Raw genomic sequence first — 22,617 nt, 5'->3', positions numbered from 1 at the left:
AGCATTAAGAGGCTGCTTTGTATTTGCCCTTGGTAGAATTCTTCCACTGACAGATGTTTTATTATGATGCCATCAGCCTTTGTTGTGCCTCCTCTGAGGATGTTGTTGAACTTACTGTTCATTATGTTTCTTTATGAGCAGTCTTGAGAGACCCTTTTTTTTCTGGTCTTAGTATCAAGAATAATTGTGCTTTTCCTGAGTAGTTAATGTGTTTTATTGCAGAAGCACCATGAACTATGCAAATAACCTAGCCTTTTTTTTTTTTTTTTTTTGATATTGGCTACTAGAGGATTTAGAGCCAAATCTGGTTTTGTATTGGCCTTATTTCAGGTTCTATTTTAGGTTCTTTCTGTGTTTTGATTTTTGCTCTCTGATTTGCTTTGAATGTCTCTTATTTGTGTAGGCTGTCATAAATCACTTATGAAATAAACCAAATACTGTAATCAGGGGCAGTTTACTGCCCTCATTTTCCTCATCTATAAAGTGAGAGAATTGTAAGTGATAGTTAACAATAACTGCAATACAGATATTTATAATTATTCATAGTTTTAGATAATAACTTGGACATAGTACGTTATAAGTTTCAAACGTTATCCAAGATTTCATCTAGTTCCTCATTTTGTAGATGAGGAAACTGAGGCTTGGCACATTTAGGCATTTGTCCAAGTCACAGCTAATAAGTGGTAAAGGCTAGGCTTCAACTTATTTCAATGACAAATTCTTTATTTTTTCTCTAATGAACTTCTTGAGTCCTTTAACTATTTTGTCTTAATAATTTGTGGACAATATAAAAGGCATCTTTATTAGATTTGTAGATGAAATATAAAGCTGAGGATGATAATACTTTGGTTGACAGAAATCAAGATTTCAAAAGAAAACTGAGACAATAGGCTAATATTAACAAGCTGAAATTTAAATAAGCATATATAAAGTTAGTATAAGGTGATAGAATCCTAAGGATTTTGAGTGCTTATACAGTGAGAACCAAAAAGCTAGGAATCTTAACCTTTCAGTAGCAGTAGGATTTTTAGAATCAACAGTGTATTATACTAATTGTACCTTATTTGAACTATTAATAGAAGTCAATTCTAGTACCAACTTAAAAGAATCACTGACAAGGTTGATGAATATGAGTGAAAGTGTTAAGAACCGCATCCCTTAAAGTGGTTTCTCATCATAGAGAGGAAGGAAGCAGTAGAAATGAAAAGTAGATTTTTTTTAACTGCAAAGAGTTAAGTAGAACTAACAGATGAAAGTAACAGGGAATTAGTGTTGGAAGAGCTTTCTAACAGTTACAGTTCTCCCCAAGTGAATGTATTTTAGCTTGGGAATAGTGATTGCCTCCGCTGTAAGGCACTTAGTGCCATCCGTCAGGGGTGTTAGAGGATTCCTGGATTTCAGTGTGAAACTAAATTAGATGACCTCTAAGGTCATTTTTGATTTCAAATTCTAAACGTTCCCTCTTCGGAGGAACCTAAAACAGCATTCCCCAAGTTTATTTGTCCGTAGAACACTTCTAAGCATTACATAAAAAAGAGGAAAACGGTGGGTGTTTGTGAAATATTGAATATTCAGATTAAAAGAGGGAACCAAAAAATGGTTCTGTAGATAAATGATTTGGCTCAGTAAATTGTCAAATTTTTCTTTATATGCATCCTTTTATTTCCCATTGCAGAACAAAAAAATCTAAAATATGTGTTAAAATTTCAGATAAAAACCCATAAGACTGGTTAAAATCAAAAGAAAACCACACACTTCAACTCAGTAGTTGTTACATGCTGCAGGTATACATTGAAAGTCATATATTATTGCATAAATTAAGTCTTATGTAACCTCCTGACATTCCTTGGATACAGCACTTGTTACTAAAAGAAAGTTCTTTGTAGAATAAGAACTATATAAGAACTAGTTCTTACGCATTTAAACGGATTTTTAGAAGACACATCTCTAAATATTTTTAAAAAGCATTTTGGAACACTGGTGTCTTAGAATGTAGTTTGGGAAATAATGTGTCCTTAAAACATATGCTAAAAAAAAAAAAAAACATGCTAAGTACTGTAACTTTTTTCAAGTATCTGGAAATTTGTATATGGCTACCTAAAGTCTTTTAGCCCTGGGGTATGTATACATACTAACATACTAAGTATGTATGTATACATAATATACATACTATGTATACTAACTTTTATACATAATATACCCTTGGAATAAGTTTTTTACCTATTTTATTAAACATAATAGCTTTATATTTTTACTTTATTGCTATAGGATTTCTTTTTTATTTTCTTGTTGCTTCTTTGATTTTTATTTGCGAAAGCCAGCCTCTGTATGCTATTCCATTTCCAGTATAGTAAATGAAGACAAAAACATTAGAAGTGTTCTTTGTGCCAAGGCATATACTGTTTAAATACATAATGGAGTTCTGAGGAGTTGAATATTTTTATTCCCAAGTAATTAATTATAAATCAGGAGGTGGCTATTGTGGTGAAGTATCTTCTGTTTTGAACTGTAAATTGATACCAGGGAGGTTCCTTAAAGTCAGGACATATAATAACAATTAGGAACTGAGAAAAACTAATGCTAACTGCTTAATTTTGTTTTTAACTACAGAAGTTAATGCTTTATTTGTATCTCACAGCAAAAGTTCAAACAGACCCTCCCTCAGTTCCAATATGTGACCTGTATCCTAATGGTGTATTTCCCAAAGGACAAGAATGCGAGTACCCACCCACACAAGATGGGTAAGGATCATAAAATAACTTCCAGTTTGACTTTTGAAAGTTGTAGTTTAGCAATAAAGCAGATTTGATTTTTCTTAGGACTTTGCTCCACTACCTTAATAAAAAAGCTTATGAATTTGTTGCAGAGAAGATACAGTAGAAGCCCTCTTATCCAAAATGATTGGGACCAGTAGTTGGTTAATCTTTATTGATAAAAGTTAACTTAAAACAAACATTTGTTTTTCATCATTCTTGATCTTTGAGCATGGATTGCATTGAACTCCACTTTTTTTTTTTTCCATGGGCTGAATCCATAATGCATTGTCTGGTCTGTTCCATTTTGAGTTTCTGTGAACAGTAAGAACTAAGTAATCTGCGGCTGATGCCTATACCTACATTGTTTTTTTTCCTGAAATCATTTACAGTTCCATTTGACAGAAGTATTTTTTGACGACTTGCCTTTATTGAAACTCCTCTGAGTAGTCAATTTAGTTTTCATAGAAACAATTCTTTTTATGTAATGTATAATTAAACTACATAATTACAATAACAAGTACAGATGACTTACACAGGTTTGGGCACAGATAACCTGATTCTTGGAAGTGTTCTGAAAGAATGCATTTTATTTGGTTAGCAGACACTTGAAGTGGCATTATGTAGACTAGTTAAGAGCCTGGAAGCTGGGACCTAACTCTCTGCATTTGAATCCCAGTTCTAACACTTATTAGCTTTGTGACTTGGGCAAGTAATTTATCATGTCTGTGCTTTCATTTCCTCATCCATAAAATGAGCTCTTCATAGGGTTGTTGTGAGGAATAATATATGTAAAGCATTTAGAAGAGTGATAGACACATAGTAAGCATTAGGTAAGTGTTAGCTGCTATTATTATTATTATTCAAAACAGGAACCTAGCCACTAGTATTCAGACTACAGTGGGCATTGGTCTGTATGGTTTACAGAGGGATCAGGAGCATTGGTTAATCCAGTGGTTGCAATAGTTGGTTAAGAAAGCTTCTACTGTAGCACTATTTCTTTGACTTGTAAAGACATCGTTGTTTTTCTTTAAACTTAGAAAGGAACATGATGTTATATTTTATGGCATGGGCATCTTTTGTTTGAATTTGAATACATCAGTCACTATCCCTGTCTTAAAACATTTATTTTTAAAGCGTTACAAACATGCAGTTTTATATTAATTACATAAATTTTCATAGTACATATGATGTGATGACACTTATTTTTTAATATAATCTTTTGTTTTTTTGCTTGTTTCCTCTTCCTTCCCGACCCATGTAACCACCTAGCAGGTAGCCTTCCATATGTTTTATGCTCATGTATGTGTACATCTATCTCTGTTTGTGTAAGGAGAGTGTTTTGGTCATTATTTGTTTACAAAAACAGAATCGTAGGCGCACTTTCCTCCTCCATGCCTTTCTCATCAGGGCTGCATCTTGGAAGTCCCTCTAAGTTAATCAGAATAGCTCTGTTATTCTTTTGAATGGCTTCATAATCTGTGGCATGAATATACCGTACTTTATTCCACCATTTTGTAATTGATGAGCATTCACTTTGCCTCCAGTTGTTTTTTTTGCTGTTATAAAGCATTTGCAATAAAGATCTCTCTTAAGTATATACATATATATGTATAAATACATATATGTGTCTGGGAATACACATATATATCTCCTTATGTGCTGGCAGTTTTATTATGTGATAGTTCTCCAGGAGTGGGATTGCTGAATCAAAGAATATATTAATACTTTATGATTCCCAGATTGCTAGTGATTTTTGAGCATCTTTTGATTATTGGCTTTATTCTTTTGCTCTTGCAGAAGTTTAAAGATTATACTTTTATTTTATTTTTTATTGGGGTATAGTTGTTTTACAATGTTGTGTTAGTTTCTGCTGTACAGCGAAGTGAAGTAGAGTTCCCTGTGCTATATATAGCAGGTTCTTATTAGTTATCTATTTATACATATTAGTGTATACATGTCAATCCCAATATCCCAATTCATCCCACCCCCACCTGCCACTTTCCCTCCTTGGTGTCCATACATTTGTTCTCTACATCTGTGTCTCTGTTTCGGCCCTGCAAACCGGTTCATCTGTACCATTTTTCTAGATTCCACATATATGTGTTAATATACAATATTTGTTTTTCTGACTTACTTCACTCTGTATGACAGTCTCTAGGTCCATTCATGTCTCTACAAATGAGCGAATTTCGTTCCTTTCTATGGCTGAGTAATGTTCCGTTGTATATATGTACCACATATTCTTTATCCATTTTTCTGTTGATGGACATTTAAAGATTTTATATAACAGTATATATTCATATTTTGTACTTCTGGGTTCCTAGCAGTCTCTTCTGTTTTCTCAAACTCTTATTTTTTGTTTTATTACATCTTTAATTGGTCTAGAATTTTTTGTCTAAGGTTGGGGGTGCTAATTTTACTTTCTTTCAAATGGATAGCTAGTTGTGCTAGAATTGTTTCTTAAGTAGTTCATTCTATTTAATTGAATGACCACTTTTGCCATATACTATTCTTATATAATGGAACTCTGTTACCTTATATAATGGAACCAATTTCTGTATTATTTATTCTGTTCCACTCATCTATTTGTCTATTTCTATACTAATACTGTTTATTTTGATAGTTTGATAAATCAGTTGTTTCTTCTCTGCCACACAACCCAACCAAACAGTTCTTTTTTTATTTTTCTCAGATACTTTTGGTCATATTTTTAGTTTTAATACACATATCCACAGAAAAATGCCTTTCTTATTGGAGTCACATCATATTTATGTATGTTTCAGAAAACTGACAGTTGTATCACATTGACTTCTCCATTGTCGTCGTATATTTTCCACCTTATTCTGATTTTTTTTTAAATGTAGGTCCTGTCCCTTTTTTGTTAAGTTTGTTCTTAAGTGTTCTATTGTTTTGTTACTGATGTGAACGAGGTATTTTTATTCCCATTTCCATTTCTGTTTTCTTATTGCTAAAGGGGAAGAAAGCCATAGATTTCCTATACTTGTTAACACATTGTTAATATATATATTTTTTTAACTTTTTTTTTTTTTTTTTTTTTGCCATACGTGGGCCTCTCACTGTTGTGGCCTCTCCCGTTGTGGAGCACAGGCTCCGGACGTGCAGGCCCAGCAGCCATGGCCCACGGGCCCAGCCGCTCCGCGGCATGTGGGATCCTCCCGGACCGGGGCACGAACCCATGTCCCCTGCATCGGCAGGCGGACTCTCAACCACTGTGCCACCAGGGAAGCCCCATTGTTAATTTTTTTTTTTAAAGAAGATGTTGGGGGTAGGAGTTTATTAATTTATTTATTTATTTTTGCTGTGTTGGGTCTTCGTTTCTGTGCGAGGGCTTTCTCTAGTTGTGGCAAGCGGGGGCCACTCGTCATCACTGTGCGCAGACTTCTCCCTATCGCGGCCTCTCTTGTTGCGGAGCACAGGCTCCAGACGCGCAGGCTCAGTAGTTGTGGCTCACGGGGCTAGTTGCTCCGCGGCATGTGGGATCCTCCCAGACCAGGGCTCGAATCCGTGTCCCCTGCATTAGCAGGCAGATTCTCAACCACTGCGCCACCAGGGAAGCCCCATTGTTAATATTTTTAACAACATGAATATGGTGGAATACTTGAAGTAATGTTTAATACAAGAAAAAATAATTGAGATTTTGTAAATCTTAGAAACTACGTTTTCCTTTTTGCTATCATTTTCTAATGCAAACTGAACATTGTATAGGTGGAATAAGTTCCATTTTTGAAACAATACAGGAAGATATTAATTATATATTATAATATCTCTTGGGATAATACTTTTCTTAAATATTGAAAGCAATGTTGTGTGCTGTCCTGGAGAAATACAAAAGAAATTAAGATACTGTTGTTATGTTTGTTCTTTAATAAATCTCAATTTTTTTGAGATTCATATAATCAGTTTTGACTACTTGCAAATAGATTACAATCAGTATTCTTACGGATTTGGTAAAGTATTAAATATAGTTTTGTATCTTGCCTTCCTTGATTGAAAATTACATGAATTATTACATAGAACTTACCTGTGTAACTGCCACCCAGGTTGAGTACATTATGTTAACTTTTTATTAACTTTTTATTTTGAAGTAATTTCATACTTAACAGAAGTAATTCCATTCTGTGAGACTAGTACACAGAACTCCTGCATACCTTTCTCAGGGTATCTTTAACATTTTGTCACATTTGCTTTATCGTTCTTTATCTCAATGGAATATGACACTTATATTATGTATGATATACAAATAACACTCCATTTTCTCCTTGGGAGATAGAAAGATAGAAGGCAAATGTGGAAAAATGTTATATTGGTGAATCTGTACACATACTGTTTTTCTGAAGTATTTGAGAGTAGGTTGTGCATTTTGGGGTGGGTTACTAGATAAGTAGATATTGTGTCCTTTTCAGGGTTGTCAAATATTAAGGCACATGATGTCAATTTCTTTCACTTGGATAAGGTATTAACCAGTTTCTCTATTATATCGTTATTGGTTTTCCTCTTGTAATTAGTAATTTGTGGGAAATTATTTTGAGAATGTAAATATCTCATTCCTTAGGAACATCTTCCTTACGTGTGGAAATCCATGATTTTTTTAATCAGTTTTTACTAGGATGGTTGTTGCTCTTTAAAAAAATTTAACATTCTGTTTGCATTTCCTGTGTCATTAAAATTTTTTGAAACCAATTTTAATAGCTATAATGCTGTTCTGTATCTAGCATAACTTTATTAGCTATTACCCTATTTTTGAACATTAGTACTGTTTTCAATTTTTTGCCACTAGAAAAATTTCTGTGATGAACATCTTGGTATGTTAATTGAATCTGATTTTTCCTTTTTTCTAGATCTCTAGAAATAGAACAAAGAATTATTTTGAAATTCTTGATATATATTTCTAAATTCAGTAGGCAATTTTTTGAGATACTTTTTAATTTTACAAGCAGTACATGTTCATTATAGGACAGTTAGGAAACACAGATAAGCAAAAAGAAGAAAGTAAAAATTTCCTTAATTCTGCCTGTGATTTAAAACCACTGTTTACTGTCTACTATTTTACTGTATTTGATCACTTGGTTAATGTGGTGACAGCCAGCTGTTTCTTTTTTAAAGGTACTTTGTTCTTTTTGCAGTTTCCAGGTAATCTGTGGGATACTTTGGTACTGTTGGAAAATCTTTTTTTTAACAACCTTTCACTTAATTATTTTAATATCCATTGATGATCCTTGCTTTATCAGTTATTTTGTGAGGACTTAATAATGGTGAATTTCTAATTCTGTCATGCCTTCTACATTTATTTGCTGACATTATTCTATAAGAAGAATTTTCCTTTACCAGCTGGGGATCAACTATAATTTTTTCTTATAGGCAGTTAAACATGCTTTCTCTCTCTCTCTCTTTTTTTCTTTTTTGGGCCGTGCTTCGTGGCTTGTGGGATCTTAGTTCACCAATCAGGGATTGGACCCAGGCCTTTGGCAGTGAGAGCCCAGAGTCCTAAACCCTGGACCGCCAGGGAGTTCCCTTTTTTTTCTCTTTAAATACCAGTTTCCAGAGGAAGGAATTGGTGTCATATCTGCCTCATTCTTAATTATTTCTGGGCTAAAGATATGTATTTTTTTATAGGTATGCATTTTAAATGGTTTTTGTAAATGTGTCATATAGTGCTTTAGGAATGCACTTATAATCACTTTTAAGTTATCTGTGCAATGAGTTCAGAAACATTTATGACTATTAGAAATTAATAGATACCTTTGTATCTTTTGATTTTACTTATATTTTCCTGCTTTTAATACATCCACCAGTAAAGACGAAATATTAAAAAGACTCAGAAATATCAAAGAGTTGCAAAGAATTTACATACTCTATATTATTATTATTTTAAAATATTTAATTATTTACTTTTGGCTGCATTGGGTCTTAGTTGTGGCACATGGGATCTTTCATTGTGGCGTGCAGGCTCTTCATTACGGCACGTGGGCACTCTAGTATAGCGTGTGCGCTTAGTTGCCCCACAGCATGTGGGATCTTAGTTCCCTGACCAGGGATCGAACCCATGTCCCTTGCGTTAGAAGGTGGATTCTTCACCACTGGACCACCAAGGAAGTCCCTATATATTCTATAAACACTTCCTATAAAGATTCTTTTTTAAGCAGTTGTTTTGATAGTTTTGTTTTGCAGACATAATTTTTTTTTAAAGCATGCCTCACCTGACTCTCAGTTTAACTGCCTTTTGGAATAATTGGTATGACTTAGAATGATTTTTTTCATCTTATTTATAAATTTTTGTTAAATAGACTGTCAAAAATTCAAATTTAGGTAAAGGGAAGACTCCTTCAAAATCTTTCATTTGGGCCTGTAATTATAATTAAAGACCCTGACAGTAAGCTCTCGAATATCACTAATGATTTTCAACTTGAACTCAAGACTTAGCAAAATAATTTATTTAATTCAGTTGATTGATAGTTCTTTACTAACAATGCAGAACATTCCATAATCTTTTGAAGAATCCACTGCTTCTAAGAGTTAGCCAGGGACTTTCCTGGCAGTCCAATGGTTAAGACTCCCTGCTTCCACTGCAGGGGGTGTGGATTCGATCCCTGGTCAGGGAACTAAGATCCCACATGCCACCCTGAGGCCAAAAAAAAAAAAGAGCCATTCAACCTTCAGGAGTGTAAGATAGTCATGAGATCTATTGATTTTAGTATTGGGGATCTTTATTATGTTCTGATTCTAAAATGTCAAATAGCATTTGAAATTTAATTACACTTACGGTTTTTTTTTTTTTTTTTTTTTGGGTTCGCGGGCCTTTCACTGTTGTGGCCTCTCCCGCTGCGGAGCAGAGGCTCTGGACGCGCAGGCTCAGCAGCCATGGCTCATGGGCCTAGCCGCTCCGCGGCATGTGGGATCTTCCCGGACCGGGGCACGAACCCGTGTATCCTGCATTGGCAGGCGGACTCCCAACCACTGCACCACCAGGGAAGCCCTACATTTATGTTTTAACCTATAAGAAGTCGATTTGAAGAATCTTAAGGTTTAGACTGAGGAGAAGAAATGGGAATTGATAATGACCAATTCCCTTTTCACATCCCTACATGCATAATATCCATCAGTTCCCTGTGGACATAGTCTTTTATCTTACTACCCTAGAGTAAATATTAGCTGGTATTTTTACTTTCCACAGAAATCTTTGGCTTTTGAAGCAGAAGGTGCTTTCAGACTTTACTGTCAGTGTGGCTGTAGGTATATGTGCCAGGATTATGGACCATGTAAAAGATGAAGAATTGTGATTTATTTTGCTTAAAGGTTGATCTGAGAATAAAGCTAGTACTCTTGTGCCTAAGATGATTTATTCTTAGAATGTTTGGATTCCTGGTTTTCAGGAAAGATTTTTGGACTTTTGGGAGAGACAGGGCTAGAGTTACAACTAGAGGTCAGGAGATTATGGCTTGTCTGTCCGAGCATGGAGCGAGCAACTATAAGTGTACTGCAGCTGAAAAAGGTTGAGTCACATCTTTAGAATATACTTTTTTTTTTTTCTTTCTTTCTTTTTTTTTTTCTGTATGTGGGCCTCTCACTGTTGTGGCCTCTCCCGTTGCGGAGCACAGGCTCCGGACGCGCAGACTCAGCGGCCATGGCTCACGGGCCCAGCCGCTCCACGGCATGTGGGATATTCCTGGACCGGGGCACGAACCCGTGTCCCCTGCATCGGTAGGCGGACTCTCAACCACTGCACCACCAGGGAAGCCCTGGAATATACTTTTTAAAGGATCTTATCCTGTTATTTTCTGCTCTGAGGGTGTTTGTTTGAATACTTTGATTACAAGTTGCCTCTTAGTTTTTACTATTCCTATAAAAGTAATTGATAACACATTTAAGTATGTAAGGGGTTTAAAATTGACCTTAAACTGATAATATTTCAGTTTTCTAATAACAGCAGTAGATAGATCCAAAATATATTTCTAAACAGTAAATAAGCTATAGAAGCCTCTGTGACTCTTAAATACCCTCAATTTCACATAGGACAGCTCCTTTGGGCCTTTGTAGCAAATCAGAGGAAGTAGATGTTGGCACAGGTAGCTGCTGCAATAAGAAGTAATAATGATGAACTTGATGCTGACACGCAGAGAAACTCTGAAAGCATTTTGGGGCATTAACTTAGGGGGCTGTAGTTTAAAGCAGTTGGGTAAACTCTTTTTTATAGAGGGTCATATTGTAAATATTTCAGGTCTCGAATATTAATTCACTTCTGCTGTTGTAGCATGAAAGTAGGTATAGATGGTATATAAATGAATGAGCATAGCTATGTTGCAAAAAAAATTGTTTTTGACTTTTTATTTTTTAGTTTTATTTTTGTTTATTTATTTTTGGTTGCATTGGGTTTTCGTTGCTGCGCACAGGCTTTATCTGGTTGCAACGAGTGGGGGCTAGTTTTTGTTGCGGTGCACGGGCTTCTTACTGCGGTGGCTTCTCTTGTTGCGGAGCATGGGCTCTAGGTGTGCGGGCTTCAGTAGTTGTGGCACGTGGGCTCAGTAGATGTGGCTCACGGGCTTAGCTGCTGCACGGCATGTGGGATCTTCCTGGACCAGGGATTGAACCCCTGTCCCCTGCATTGGCAGGCGGATTCTTTTTTTGTTTAATTAATTAATTAATTTTATTTTATTTATTTTTGGCTGTGTTGGGTCTTCGTTGCTGTGTGTGGGCTTTCTCTGGTTGTGGCGAGCAGGGGTTACTCTTCCTTGCAGTGTGCAGGCTTCTCATTGCGGTGGCTTCTCCTGTTGCAGAGCACGGGCTGTAGGTACGCGAGCTTCAGTAGTTGTGGCTCGTGGGCTCTAGAGCGCAGGCTCAGTAGTTGTGGCGCAAAGGCTAAAGTTGTTCTGCAGCATGTGGGATCTTCCCGGACCAGGGCTCGAGCCCGAGTCCCCTGCATTGGCAGGTGGATTCTTAACCACTGCGCCATCAGGGAAGCCTGGCAGGTGGATTCTTAACCACTGTGCCACCAGGGAAGTCCTGTTGCAAAAAAATTTTATTTACAAAACAAGTGCCAGGCTGGATTTGCCTGCAGGCTGTAGTTTGCTGACCACTGTCTTTAAGGCAAATGAGAGTTATTTCTTGAAGGCATCACTTTTATACTAAGTGTAATTTATACTTCCGTGATCACTGACTTGTGAATTCTGTATTCAGTATTGCTTAAGAATCTGTGAAAGCTATAACTTCAAAAAAGATTTTCACTTGAAGCAGTTATTATTTTTGAAATGTACTGCTTAAAAAGGGACTTAGTAGATCTTCTCATTTGCAAATACTGAATATAAAAATCTTTGTTATCCTTGGCAGTTTTAAAATATGAGCCATCTCCTTCAAGGAAGATTACCTCTAATATATATACAATTAGAAAAATCCTGTGAAAGCACATAATATTTTATGTTTTGAGAAAGGTATATGCAGGTTGCCAGGTCAAGTCTTTGGATTAGTACTTGCCCTGTTGGTGAAGTTAAATGTTAATATTTGGTGCATCCTTAAAATTTATATTACCTCAAGGAGAAGGATGACTTTTTCTCCTCCCCTCTGCTTTGTTTCTAGGACTCTTTTCTGATTTTTCTGGTTCTCTACTTTTGTGTTATTTTATGTGGTGTAGGCTATTAGTCCCTCTGACTGTGAATAAAATCTCACTTGAGGATTGTTTTTTTTCTAAGAGTCTTACAAAAGGTTTAACTTGATTAGGTTTGGTTGTACCTGTGTGGGTACTTGTATTTCAGAAACTTTGCCGACTTTTAATAAAAGAAACTGAGTATGTAATTTTTTTGTCCAAAATAGTGTATTTTTATCTCTCAGCTGTTATGCTTATTTTGCTGTTTATTAAATGACTAATGCTATACTATGCATACTATAAAGGCGAACAGCTGCTTGGAGAACTACAAGTGAAGAAAAGAAAGCATTAGATCAAGCTAGTGAAGAGATTTGGAACGATTTTCGAGAAGCTGCAGAAGCACATCGACAAGTTAGAAAATATGTCATGAGCTGGATCAAGCCTGGGATGACAATGATAGAAATCTGGTAAAAGGGATATGTTTTTGTAAGAACATGATAAAAGAAATTGTTTAGAGCTAACTCTCCAATTGTAATGTATGGCTTTCATTATATAATGCTTTGCCAAAAAACTTTAAGTGAAGGTTCTAGAAATACCTTCTAAATTCTTGTAGTGTCGATGTAATGAGGAAACCATAAGAGGACATTTGCAACTTCATTCACCCTATTTTGTACTCATGTACTCTCATGTGTACAAATGTACACATTACTGATTCTTATTTTCTGTTTGGAAATCTGTTACTTTGCTATCCAGTAAATCGTATTAAATTAAAATTCTGGGACACAAAACATTTATAATGCAATGAAGAAATCAATAAAAGTAATTATTTCTCCAGCTTTCCCCTTGAGAAATAATAAGCTATAGGGCAACTTAATACTCTGATCCCAAGAATATTCAAAACATGCAGCATTGAGAAAATAAAATGTAATCAGCATTTAAATTAGTCTAAGTCAAGAGTCTTATTTCCTGGTAAATCAGGTTGAAAGTGGATCGTGTTTTTCTGTTTCTCCAGATTTCTAGTGGAATTAAATTCTCTTTATTTTTTAGAGATGAACCTACTGTGTTCATAACGTCAAAGGACTATTATTTAGTCACATGCAGAAAGTACTCAGATCACTCCCAGAAAGTAATTTAAGAGTTTTAGTAAACTTTTTGGAGTTGATGAACTGTAAGGTATATATGGGTAGGAACATAAAAGTAAACAAATTCCTTTTTTTTTTTTAAGTGAAAAGTTGGAAGACTGTTCACGGAAGTTAATAAAAGAGAATGGATTAAATGCAGGCCTGGCATTTCCTACTGGGTGTTCTCTGAATAACTGTGCTGCCCATTATACTCCCAATGCTGGTGACACAACAGTATTACAGTATGATGACATCTGTAAGATAGACTTTGGAACACATATAAGTGGTGAGTTGTTAGAAATAATTCCCACTCCACCCTCCTCCTGAAAACTCTAGTCTTGTCCCTGTTGGGTGGGGCTGTAGATACTGAACTCTCACGTTTTCTTCTTGATGCCTCACTTTTCAGTAGAGCTATGTTGAGGTAGATTTTGAGATTTACTTTAAAGCATCCTACTTAGTGGAGTACAGTGAAAACTGTTGGGTAATTGAGGTTTGTTACCTATTGTATCAAGGCATGAAAAATAGAATCTTACATCTCATTCAGTTCATTGTTGTAGACATTTTTTATTCATATAACAACAAAAAGCATTTACTTAGAACCTTTGAGTTTACCAACCTTTATATATAATGGTTAACTTTTCTATATTCTCTCCCAAACCCTGTTAGGTAAGTACCTTTTACTTTCACTTAACAGGTGAGAAAGCAAAGCTTAGATTTAAATACTTACCTGAGGTTTTACTAAATTGGAGAAGCTAGTCTGATGGTTAGTGTCCTGTGGACCTATACATTTTCTCTGCCCACCGTGCTGTTCCTTAGTTCCCCAGGCTTTTCTCACTTTGATTTGTTTTCTGTTTATATATTTTTTATAACGGCCTGGGTGAATATTGAATTGGTGCTGTCTTGAAGTAGTATATACCAACCCTGGAATTAATTTTTTCGTTTCAAAACCTTTGTATAACTTATTTACACTTTTTTCCCCTTTGATTACGATTGCTGTCTGGGTACTTGATGTGCTGCCTTCATTTGAGCCCATCTTTTTTTTTTTTTTTCTTTTTTTTTTTGCGGTACGCGGGCCTCTCACTGTTGTGGCCTCTCCCGTTACGGAGCACAGGCTCTGGATGCGCAGGCTCAGCGGCCATGGCTCACGGGCCTAGCTGCTCCGCGGCATGTGGGATCTTCCCAGACTGGGGCACGAACCTGTGTCCCCTGCGTCGGCAGGCGGACTCTCAACCACTGTGCCACCAGGAAAGCCCCTGAGCCCATCATTTTATGTTTCTGTTAACTAGCAAGGTTAATAGAGTAGATACTATAAAGTAGATCATTTGACTAGCTGATAAGTAAACTTAAAGACAAATTTTCTCTTTCAGGTAGGATTATTGACTGCGCTTTTACTGTCACTTTTAATCCCAAATATGATACATTATTAAAAGCTGTAAAAGATGCCACTAACACTGGAATAAAGGTATGTGAACTGTAAGCGCCATTTCATTCAACATATTTTGAGCACTTTATAGCCTGTTTGGGTTATGTAAGACTGGTCCACCACCCTTAGGGTTTTAAGTGGGTTATTGTAATACAGTGTATGGAAGGCTTTTATAGAGGAAGTCATTTCTGCTTGTCCCTTATTTTAAGATATTAAGAAGTTAAGTTGCTGTAAAATTCTGCACTTTGAATAACAGAGTATACATGATTCTGTTTTTAGTGTGCTGGAATCGATGTCCGTCTATGTGATGTTGGTGAGGCCATCCAAGAAGTTATGGAATCCTACGAAGTTGAAATAGATGGGAAGACATATCAAGGTATGTTCTCTAAAAATGCATCTTATTTTGAAATGTCTGTGACCTTGGCAGAAATAATTTTGCAAGATAGTGTTGAGTTCTTTCTTTAGATCAGCTGCTTCATCTTTATCTCTTGGGAATTGGGAACATAAAGAGGAAGAACAAGGGAAATGACCTGTTCATGGTAGGAATTCTGTGGTAGCTAGCTGGTGGGAATTGTTGTCATCTACCCTGGTAGCTGATAAGAAGACACCTGGGGATTTATTTCAGGATGGCTGAAATGTAGGCTAGATTTTTTTTTTTTTTTTTTTTTTGCGGTACGTGGGCATCTCACTGTTGTGGCCTCTCCAGTTGTGGAGCACAGGCTCCGGACGCGCAGGCTCAGCGGCCATGGCTCACGGGCCCAGCCGCTCCGCGGCATGTGGGATCTTCCCGGGCCGGGGCACGAACCCACGTCCCCTGCCTCGGCAGGCGGACTCTCAACCACTGCGCCACCAGGGAAGCCCTAACCTTACCTCTTGACAAATAGAATACTGCCAGCATTACAGAAGCCCCCCCCCTATTCTATATACCCCTTTTCAGTTACATTACAGAAGCCTTCTTCTAATAAGCCACTATCTTCAGTACTAAGGATTGGCATTTCCTTTTCTTTGTCTTTACCATCTGTTATGCATCCCTAAACATTAGTTTAATTATGCTTAATTTTGAACTCTGTGTGTGTGTGTGTGTGTGTGTGTGTGTGTGTGTGTGTATGGAATTGCACCGTATGTATATAATTGTGCCTTCTTTTGCTCATTTGGTTTATTTCAGGTCAGTGTATCTGTAGCTTTTCATTTTTATTGTTGAGTAAGTGTTCCATTGTGTGAATGTATTCAACAATTTGTTTATTCTGTCAGTGATCCCAGGACCTTGGGATTGTTTAGATTTTCTTTTTTAACATTTGAAATGTTGATGTAATAATAAAATTTAAGGTTTTTTATTTCTATTATTTTGACACAGAATCCTCATTTTCAAATTACCTTTTGGTCCATAACCATGAAAATACATATTTTTCATGTTTGTAATGCTTATATACATGATATTTTATGACTGTATTTTTATTAACAATAACTCACTAGATGGACCCCCACCCATCATGTCCTCATCACATAGTTTATTCTTTTCCCATCATTTTCCCTACTCCTTCTAGTTTTTAATCAGTAACATTGCAGTATCCCAGTAGTTTTCCAGTTTGTATTTAATTATCTTAATGTGGGGTTATGTAATAGAGCCATACCTGTTTGTGCTTTTAGAGACCCTGAATAACTTTTTTTTTCCTGTTATGCCAGTGAAACCAATCCGTAATCTAAATGGCCATTCAATTGGACCATATAGAATACATGCTGGGAAAACCGTGCCCATTGTGAAAGGAGGAGAGGCAACAAGAATGGAGGTATGTATGCCATTAACACTGTTCTTTTGTGAAGCATTTTGACTTTTTTTTTCCTACCAAACTATGAAGCTAGTAGTAGTTGAGTATATAGTATGTTGAGCAAAATTAACTTGCCATCCATTCTCACCCCGACAGGAATTGGGCTGTGTGAGTGTGCAGATTGTGTCTGGTCAGACTGGGGCTCAGTCAGCTGTGGAAGTGAGGCATGTCAAAGGTTCATTCAACACTTCGTGAATATTTACTGAGCATTTCGTAGGTGCCCGTCTCTTTAGTAGGCACTGGAATGTATTCAGTAGTAGCAAACAAAATTCCCTGCTCATGTAAAACTTAACATTTTAATAGATGACACAAAGACCAAAAGTGCTAAGGAGATAAAGCAGGAAAAGGTAGATAAGGACTGCCAGGTATGGAACTACTTCAGCCTGAAGTTGAGATGGGAATTTTAATTAGTTCTGAATTTCTGAATTTTTCTTCTCTACCCTTGACCCTTATATATATTTTTAGGAAGGAGAAGTATATGCCATTGAAACTTTTGGTAGCACAGGAAAAGGCGTGGTTCATGATGATATGGAATGTTCACATTACATGAAAAATTTTGATGTTGGACACGTGCCAATAAGGTGAGAGACTATAGTTTTTATGACTGATGAGTTTCTCTTCCCAGTTAATAGCATTTTAAAAAGTGTGACGGACATCCACAGTGGCACATTCATAAATGCACAGTTCTATGGCCTAAAAATAAGTTCTGTGGATTTCTACAATTCAGCAGAAAAATTGTCCTGTTAAAAATTTTAACTGAGATGAGAATGATGTAAGTATTCACTTCATATCCAGTTTCCAACAAGCGTACTAATTTCAGAGATTATCATTTTGCTGGCATTCCTAGGTTTTTGTTCTTAGTATTTTCCCATTGGTAAACTTTATATTTTTTTATTTATTTTTATTTTTTTTAACATCTTTATTGGGGTATAATTGCTTTGCAACGGTGTATTAGTTTCTGCTTTATAACAAAGTGAATCAGTTATACATATACATATGTTCCCATCTCTCTTCCGTCTTGCGTCTCCCTCCGTATCCCACCTCTCCAGGCGGTCACAAAGCACCGAGCCGATATCCCTGTGCCATGCGGCTGCTTCCCACTAGCTATCTACCTTACGTTTGCTGGTGTGTATATGTCCATGCCTCTCTCTTGCCCTGTCACAGCTCACCCTTCCCCCTCCCCTTATCCTCAAGTCCGTTCTCCGGTAGGTCTGTGTCTTTATTCCTGTCTTACCCCTAGGTTCTTCATGACTTTTTTTTTCTTAAATTCCATATATATGTGTTAGCATACGGTATTTGTCTTTTTCTTTCTGACTGACTTCACTCTGTATGACAGACTCTAGGTCTATCCACCTCATTACAAATAGCTCAATTTCGTTTCTTTTTATGGCTGAGTAATATTCCATTGTATATATGTGCCACATCTTCTTTATCCATTCATCCGATGATGGGCACTTAGGTTGTTTCCATCTCCGGGCTATTGTAAATAGAGCTGCAGTGAACATTTTGGTACATGCCTCTTTTTGAATTTTGGTTTTCTCAGGGTATATGCCCAGTAGTGGGATTGCTGGGTCGTATGGTAGTTCTATTTGTACTTTTTTAAGGAACCTCCATACTGTTCTCCATAGTGGTTGAACCAATTCACATTCCCACCAGCAGTGCAAGAGTGTTCCCTTTTCTCCACACTCTCTCCAGCATTTATTGTTTCTAGATTTTTTGATGATGGCCATTCTGACTGGTGTGAGATGATATCTCATTCTAGTTTTGATTTGCATTTCTCTAATGATTAATGATGTTGAGCATTCTTTCATGTGTTTGTTGGCAGTCTGTATATCTTCTTTGGAGAAATGTCTATTTAGGTCTTCTGCCCATTTTTGGATTGGGTTGTTTGCTTTTTGTTATTGAGCTGCATGTGCTGCTTATATATTTTGGAGATTAATCCTTTGTCAGTTGCTTCATTTGCAAATATATTCTCCCATTCTGAGGGTTGTCTTTTGGTCTTGTTTATGGTTTCCTTTGCTGTGCAAAAGCTTTGAAGTTTCATTAGGTCCCATTTGTTTATTTTTGTTTTTATTTCCATTTCTCTAGCAGGTGGGTCAGAAAGGATCTTGCTGTGATTTATGTCATAGAGTGTTCTGCCTGTGTTTTCCTCTAAGAGTTTGATAGTTTCTGGCCTTACATTTAGGTCTTTAATCAATTTTGAACTTATTTTTGTGTATGGTGTTAGGGAGTGATCTAATCTCATACTTTTACATGTACCTGTCCAGTTTTCCCAGCACCACTTATTGAAGAGGCTGTCCTTTCTCCACTGTACATTCCTGCCACCTTTATCAAAGATAAGGTGTCCATATGTGCGTGGGTTTATCTCTGGGCTTTCTATACTGTTCCATTGATCTATATTTCTGTTTTTGTGCCAGTACCATACTGTCTTGATTACTGTAGCTTTGTAGTATAGTCTGAAGTCAGGGAGCCTGATTCCTCCAGCTCTGTTTTTCGTTCTCAAGATTGCTTTGGCTATTTGGGGTCTTTTGTGTTTCCATACAAATTGTGAAATTTTTTGTTCTAGTTCTGTGAAAAATTCCAGTGGTAGTTTGATAGGGATTGCATTGAATCTATAGATTGCTTTGGGTAGTAGAGTCATTTTCACAATGTTCATTCTTCCAATCCACGAACATGGTATATCTCTCCATCTATTTGTATCATCTTTAATTTCTTTCATCAGTGTCTTATAATTTTCTGCATACAGGTCTTTTGTCTCCTTAGGTAGGTTTATTCCTAGATATTTTATTCTTTTTGTTGCAATGGTAAATGGGAGTGTTTTCTTGATTTCACTTTCAAATTTTTCATCATTAGTATATAGGAATGCCAGAGATTTCTGTGCATTAATTTTGTATCCTGCTACTTTACCAAATTCATTGATTAGCTCTAGTAGTTTTCTGGTAGCATCTTTAGGATTCTCTATGTATAGTATCATGTCATCTGCAAAGAGTGACAGCTTTACTTCTTCTTTTCCGATTTGGATTCCTTTTATTTCCTTTTCTTCTCTGATTGCTGTGGCTAAAACTTCCAAAATTATGTTGAATAATAGTGGTGAGAGTGGGCAACCTTGTCTTGTTCCTGATCTTAGTGGAAATGCTTTCATTTTTTCACCATTGAGGATGATGTTGGCTGTGGGCTTGTCATATATGGCCTTTATTATGTTGAGGAAAGTTCCCTCTATGCCTACTTTCTGCAGGGTTTTTATCATAAATGGGTGTTGAATTTTGTCAAAAGCTTTCTCTGCATCTATTGAGATGATCATATGGTTTTTCTCCTTCAATTTGTTAGTATGGTTTATCACATTGATAGATTTGCGTATATTGAAGTATCCTTGCATTGGTGGAATAAACCCCACTTGATCATGGTGTATGATCCTTTTAATGTGCTGTTGGATTCTGTTTGCTAGTATTTTGTTGAGGATTTTTGCATCTATGTTCATCAGTGATATTGGCCTGTATTTTTCTTTCTTTGTGCCATCCTTGTCTGGTTTTGGTATCAAGGTGATGGTGGCCTCGTAGAAGGAATTTGGGAGTGTTCCTCCCTCTGCTATATTATATTTTTATTTACTTTTTTTTTTTTACTTTTCGGAGATGGTTGAAGTGTCTACTTTTTGTTCAGGTCTTTCAGTTTACTGCTGAAATTTCCCCCAAAAGGGAAATTCCCACCTTCATACTATTGATGAGTCTGTACTTGGAATTTAACACACACACGCATAGACACGTAAATACAAGGTAGCCTTCATCTGGTCTCCTATTCATCTGCCATCTATAATTGGGTGTTATACATTCTGGTTTTTGAATGTTGAAAGAGGCAGCAAAAAGTTTTTTGAACTTTAATTACTAAGTGAAGTCATAGCTTTGGTTTGAGTTTTCTTTAATGAGGGAAGTGAGTTGCTAACTTTTTAGCCAACTATTAATCTTGGATTTTCTTGTCTTAGGCTTCCAAGAACAAAACACTTGTTAAATGTCATCAATGAAAACTTTGGCACCCTTGCCTTCTGCCGCAGATGGCTGGATCGTTTGGGAGAAAGTAAATACTTGATGGCTCTGAAGAATCTGTGTGACTTGGGTATTGTAGATCCATATCCACCATTATGTGACATTAAAGGATCATATACAGCACAGTTTGAACATACCATACTTTTGCGTCCAACATGTAAAGAAGTTGTCAGCAGAGGAGATGACTATTAAACTTAGTCCAGAGCCACCGCAACACCTTTTATTTTCTAAGCTTTGTTGGAATACATTATACCAGAATTAATTTGCAACCTGTTGTCTTTAACAGTGGACCTATGTAATACTTTTATCCATGTTTAAAAAGGAAGGAATTTGATCAAAGGCAAACCATTTAATGTAATTAACCAAGGAAAAAGCTTTCAGGACTTTGAACTGTTAACTGTTTTCCTTCTGTCTAGGAAATGCTATAAAGCTCCAATTAATTAGGAATGACCTAATACATTTTGTTTCAAACACCTAAGAGATGCTTTTCAGATATTTATATTGCCATATTCTTAATTGAATGCTTTGAATGACTACATCCAGTTCTGCACCTATACCCTCTGGTATTGCTTTTTAACCTTCCTGGAATCCATTTTCTAAAAAATAAAGACATTTTCAGATCTGAGAGCTATATTTCAATGTCTGTGGTTATAATTCTGTACAGGAAATAGTTTAGCTTAATGTAGGAAAATGTAGAGCCTTTTATCTGGATTGTAGACCTCCACACTGAAACTTTTCTTCTGATGTAGTGGCTAAAACAAGATCTATACATGCATAAAGTGGGAGGAGAATCTTCATAAATTAATATACAGCTTTAGGCATATTTTACCTTTATTTTCTTTTTAGGACCATATTAGTCCTCGTCTCTCATTTTTCTCCTGACATTGGAAAGATCTAATTAAAACATATTAGTAGGAACATTGTACCAACTTAAAACCTTGATTTACTAAAATCTCAACCTTTAGATCCTTTGTCCAGTGGTAGTTATTTATTGAGAAATGTATTCAGCTTAGTAAGTGAAAAGGGCGCTTAAAACCACACAAATAAAAACAGGAGTACTTCCCATGTTTGGATCTTGTTCTAGTTAATTTTTAGGCTTTTTCATTAGTGAACCAAATTCTCTTAACACCCTGCCCCTGTACTGGCTTGAATTCATAACAACATGGGCAGTATTTCAGGAAGTGAGGTTACAATGATGCTCATAGCAGCTAAGTGCAGAAGTTAAATGTGAGATGCCTAATACTTGCTTGAACTGAGCCCCACAGTTCTTGAGCAGATTGCTTGAATTTCGTGTAAATGATTCGTTGGGAATGTTCCCACGTAATTTCAAAATTGTTATGTACCAGGGTAAAGCCTTAATTTGTATATGCTTTAGCACAATAAGATTGCCTCTGGGATGCTGTTTAGTTTGTATTTTGTTTAACATTTTTCTCCTAAGAAACCTGACTTCTGTACTAAATCATTTATTATACATTAAAAAGTTGCTCTTTCAGATTAGAGCTATAAATGTTATCTTGTGGGATAAACAGTTTAGTTTTTAGCTATATGAGCCATGTTTATTATGGTGCTAATGTTCAATAGCTACCTTTGAATAATCTCTCCATTTCCTCTGATGATGTGCAAGTAGCAGAGCTCACCAGTTCACGCCTGGACATGTTACAGGGCTTGCGCCCTCCAGCTAGCTCTTTTGGGGCTTTGAGTCCATACCTTTCTGATGTGCTTTGGTGGGAGGTATAAAGTATCTTGATTTCTAAACCCAAGAACTTTCGAATTGAGTCAAGAATTTGTAGCTTTGTAAAACCTCTTCAGCAGTAGTGATCTCAAACCAATTATAAGCTTGAAGCTCCCTTCCCAAGTTG

The 22,617-nt window shown here is 36.3% G+C and overlaps 1 protein-coding gene across 2 annotated transcripts in view; it reads left to right on the top strand.

Annotated features, from left to right (window-relative positions):
* The window catches only part of METAP2 (methionyl aminopeptidase 2), a 28,516-nt gene extending 7,125 nt beyond the window's left edge, over positions 1-21,391 (top strand). For both annotated transcript variants that reach the window (XM_019918310.3, XM_004314436.4), the window contains exons 4-11: positions 2,639-2,741; positions 12,657-12,818; positions 13,577-13,758; positions 14,840-14,934; positions 15,175-15,271; positions 16,579-16,682; positions 17,187-17,302; positions 20,698-21,391. In XM_019918310.3, the coding sequence (XP_019773869.2) occupies positions 2,639-2,741; positions 12,657-12,818; positions 13,577-13,758; positions 14,840-14,934; positions 15,175-15,271; positions 16,579-16,682; positions 17,187-17,302; positions 20,698-20,950 (1,112 nt within the window). In that variant the 3' untranslated portion in view covers positions 20,951-21,391. The remainder of the gene's footprint in view (positions 1-2,638; positions 2,742-12,656; positions 12,819-13,576; positions 13,759-14,839; positions 14,935-15,174; positions 15,272-16,578; positions 16,683-17,186; positions 17,303-20,697) is intronic.
* The last annotated feature ends 1,226 nt before the right edge of the window (positions 21,392-22,617 follow it).

Source organism: Tursiops truncatus, chromosome 11 (assembly GCF_011762595.2).
Source record: "Tursiops truncatus isolate mTurTru1 chromosome 11, mTurTru1.mat.Y, whole genome shotgun sequence".
NCBI classification, from domain to species: domain Eukaryota; kingdom Metazoa; phylum Chordata; class Mammalia; order Artiodactyla; family Delphinidae; genus Tursiops; species Tursiops truncatus.
Note: the sequence above shows the minus strand (reverse complement) of the source record. Positions and strands in the feature narration are given on the sequence as shown.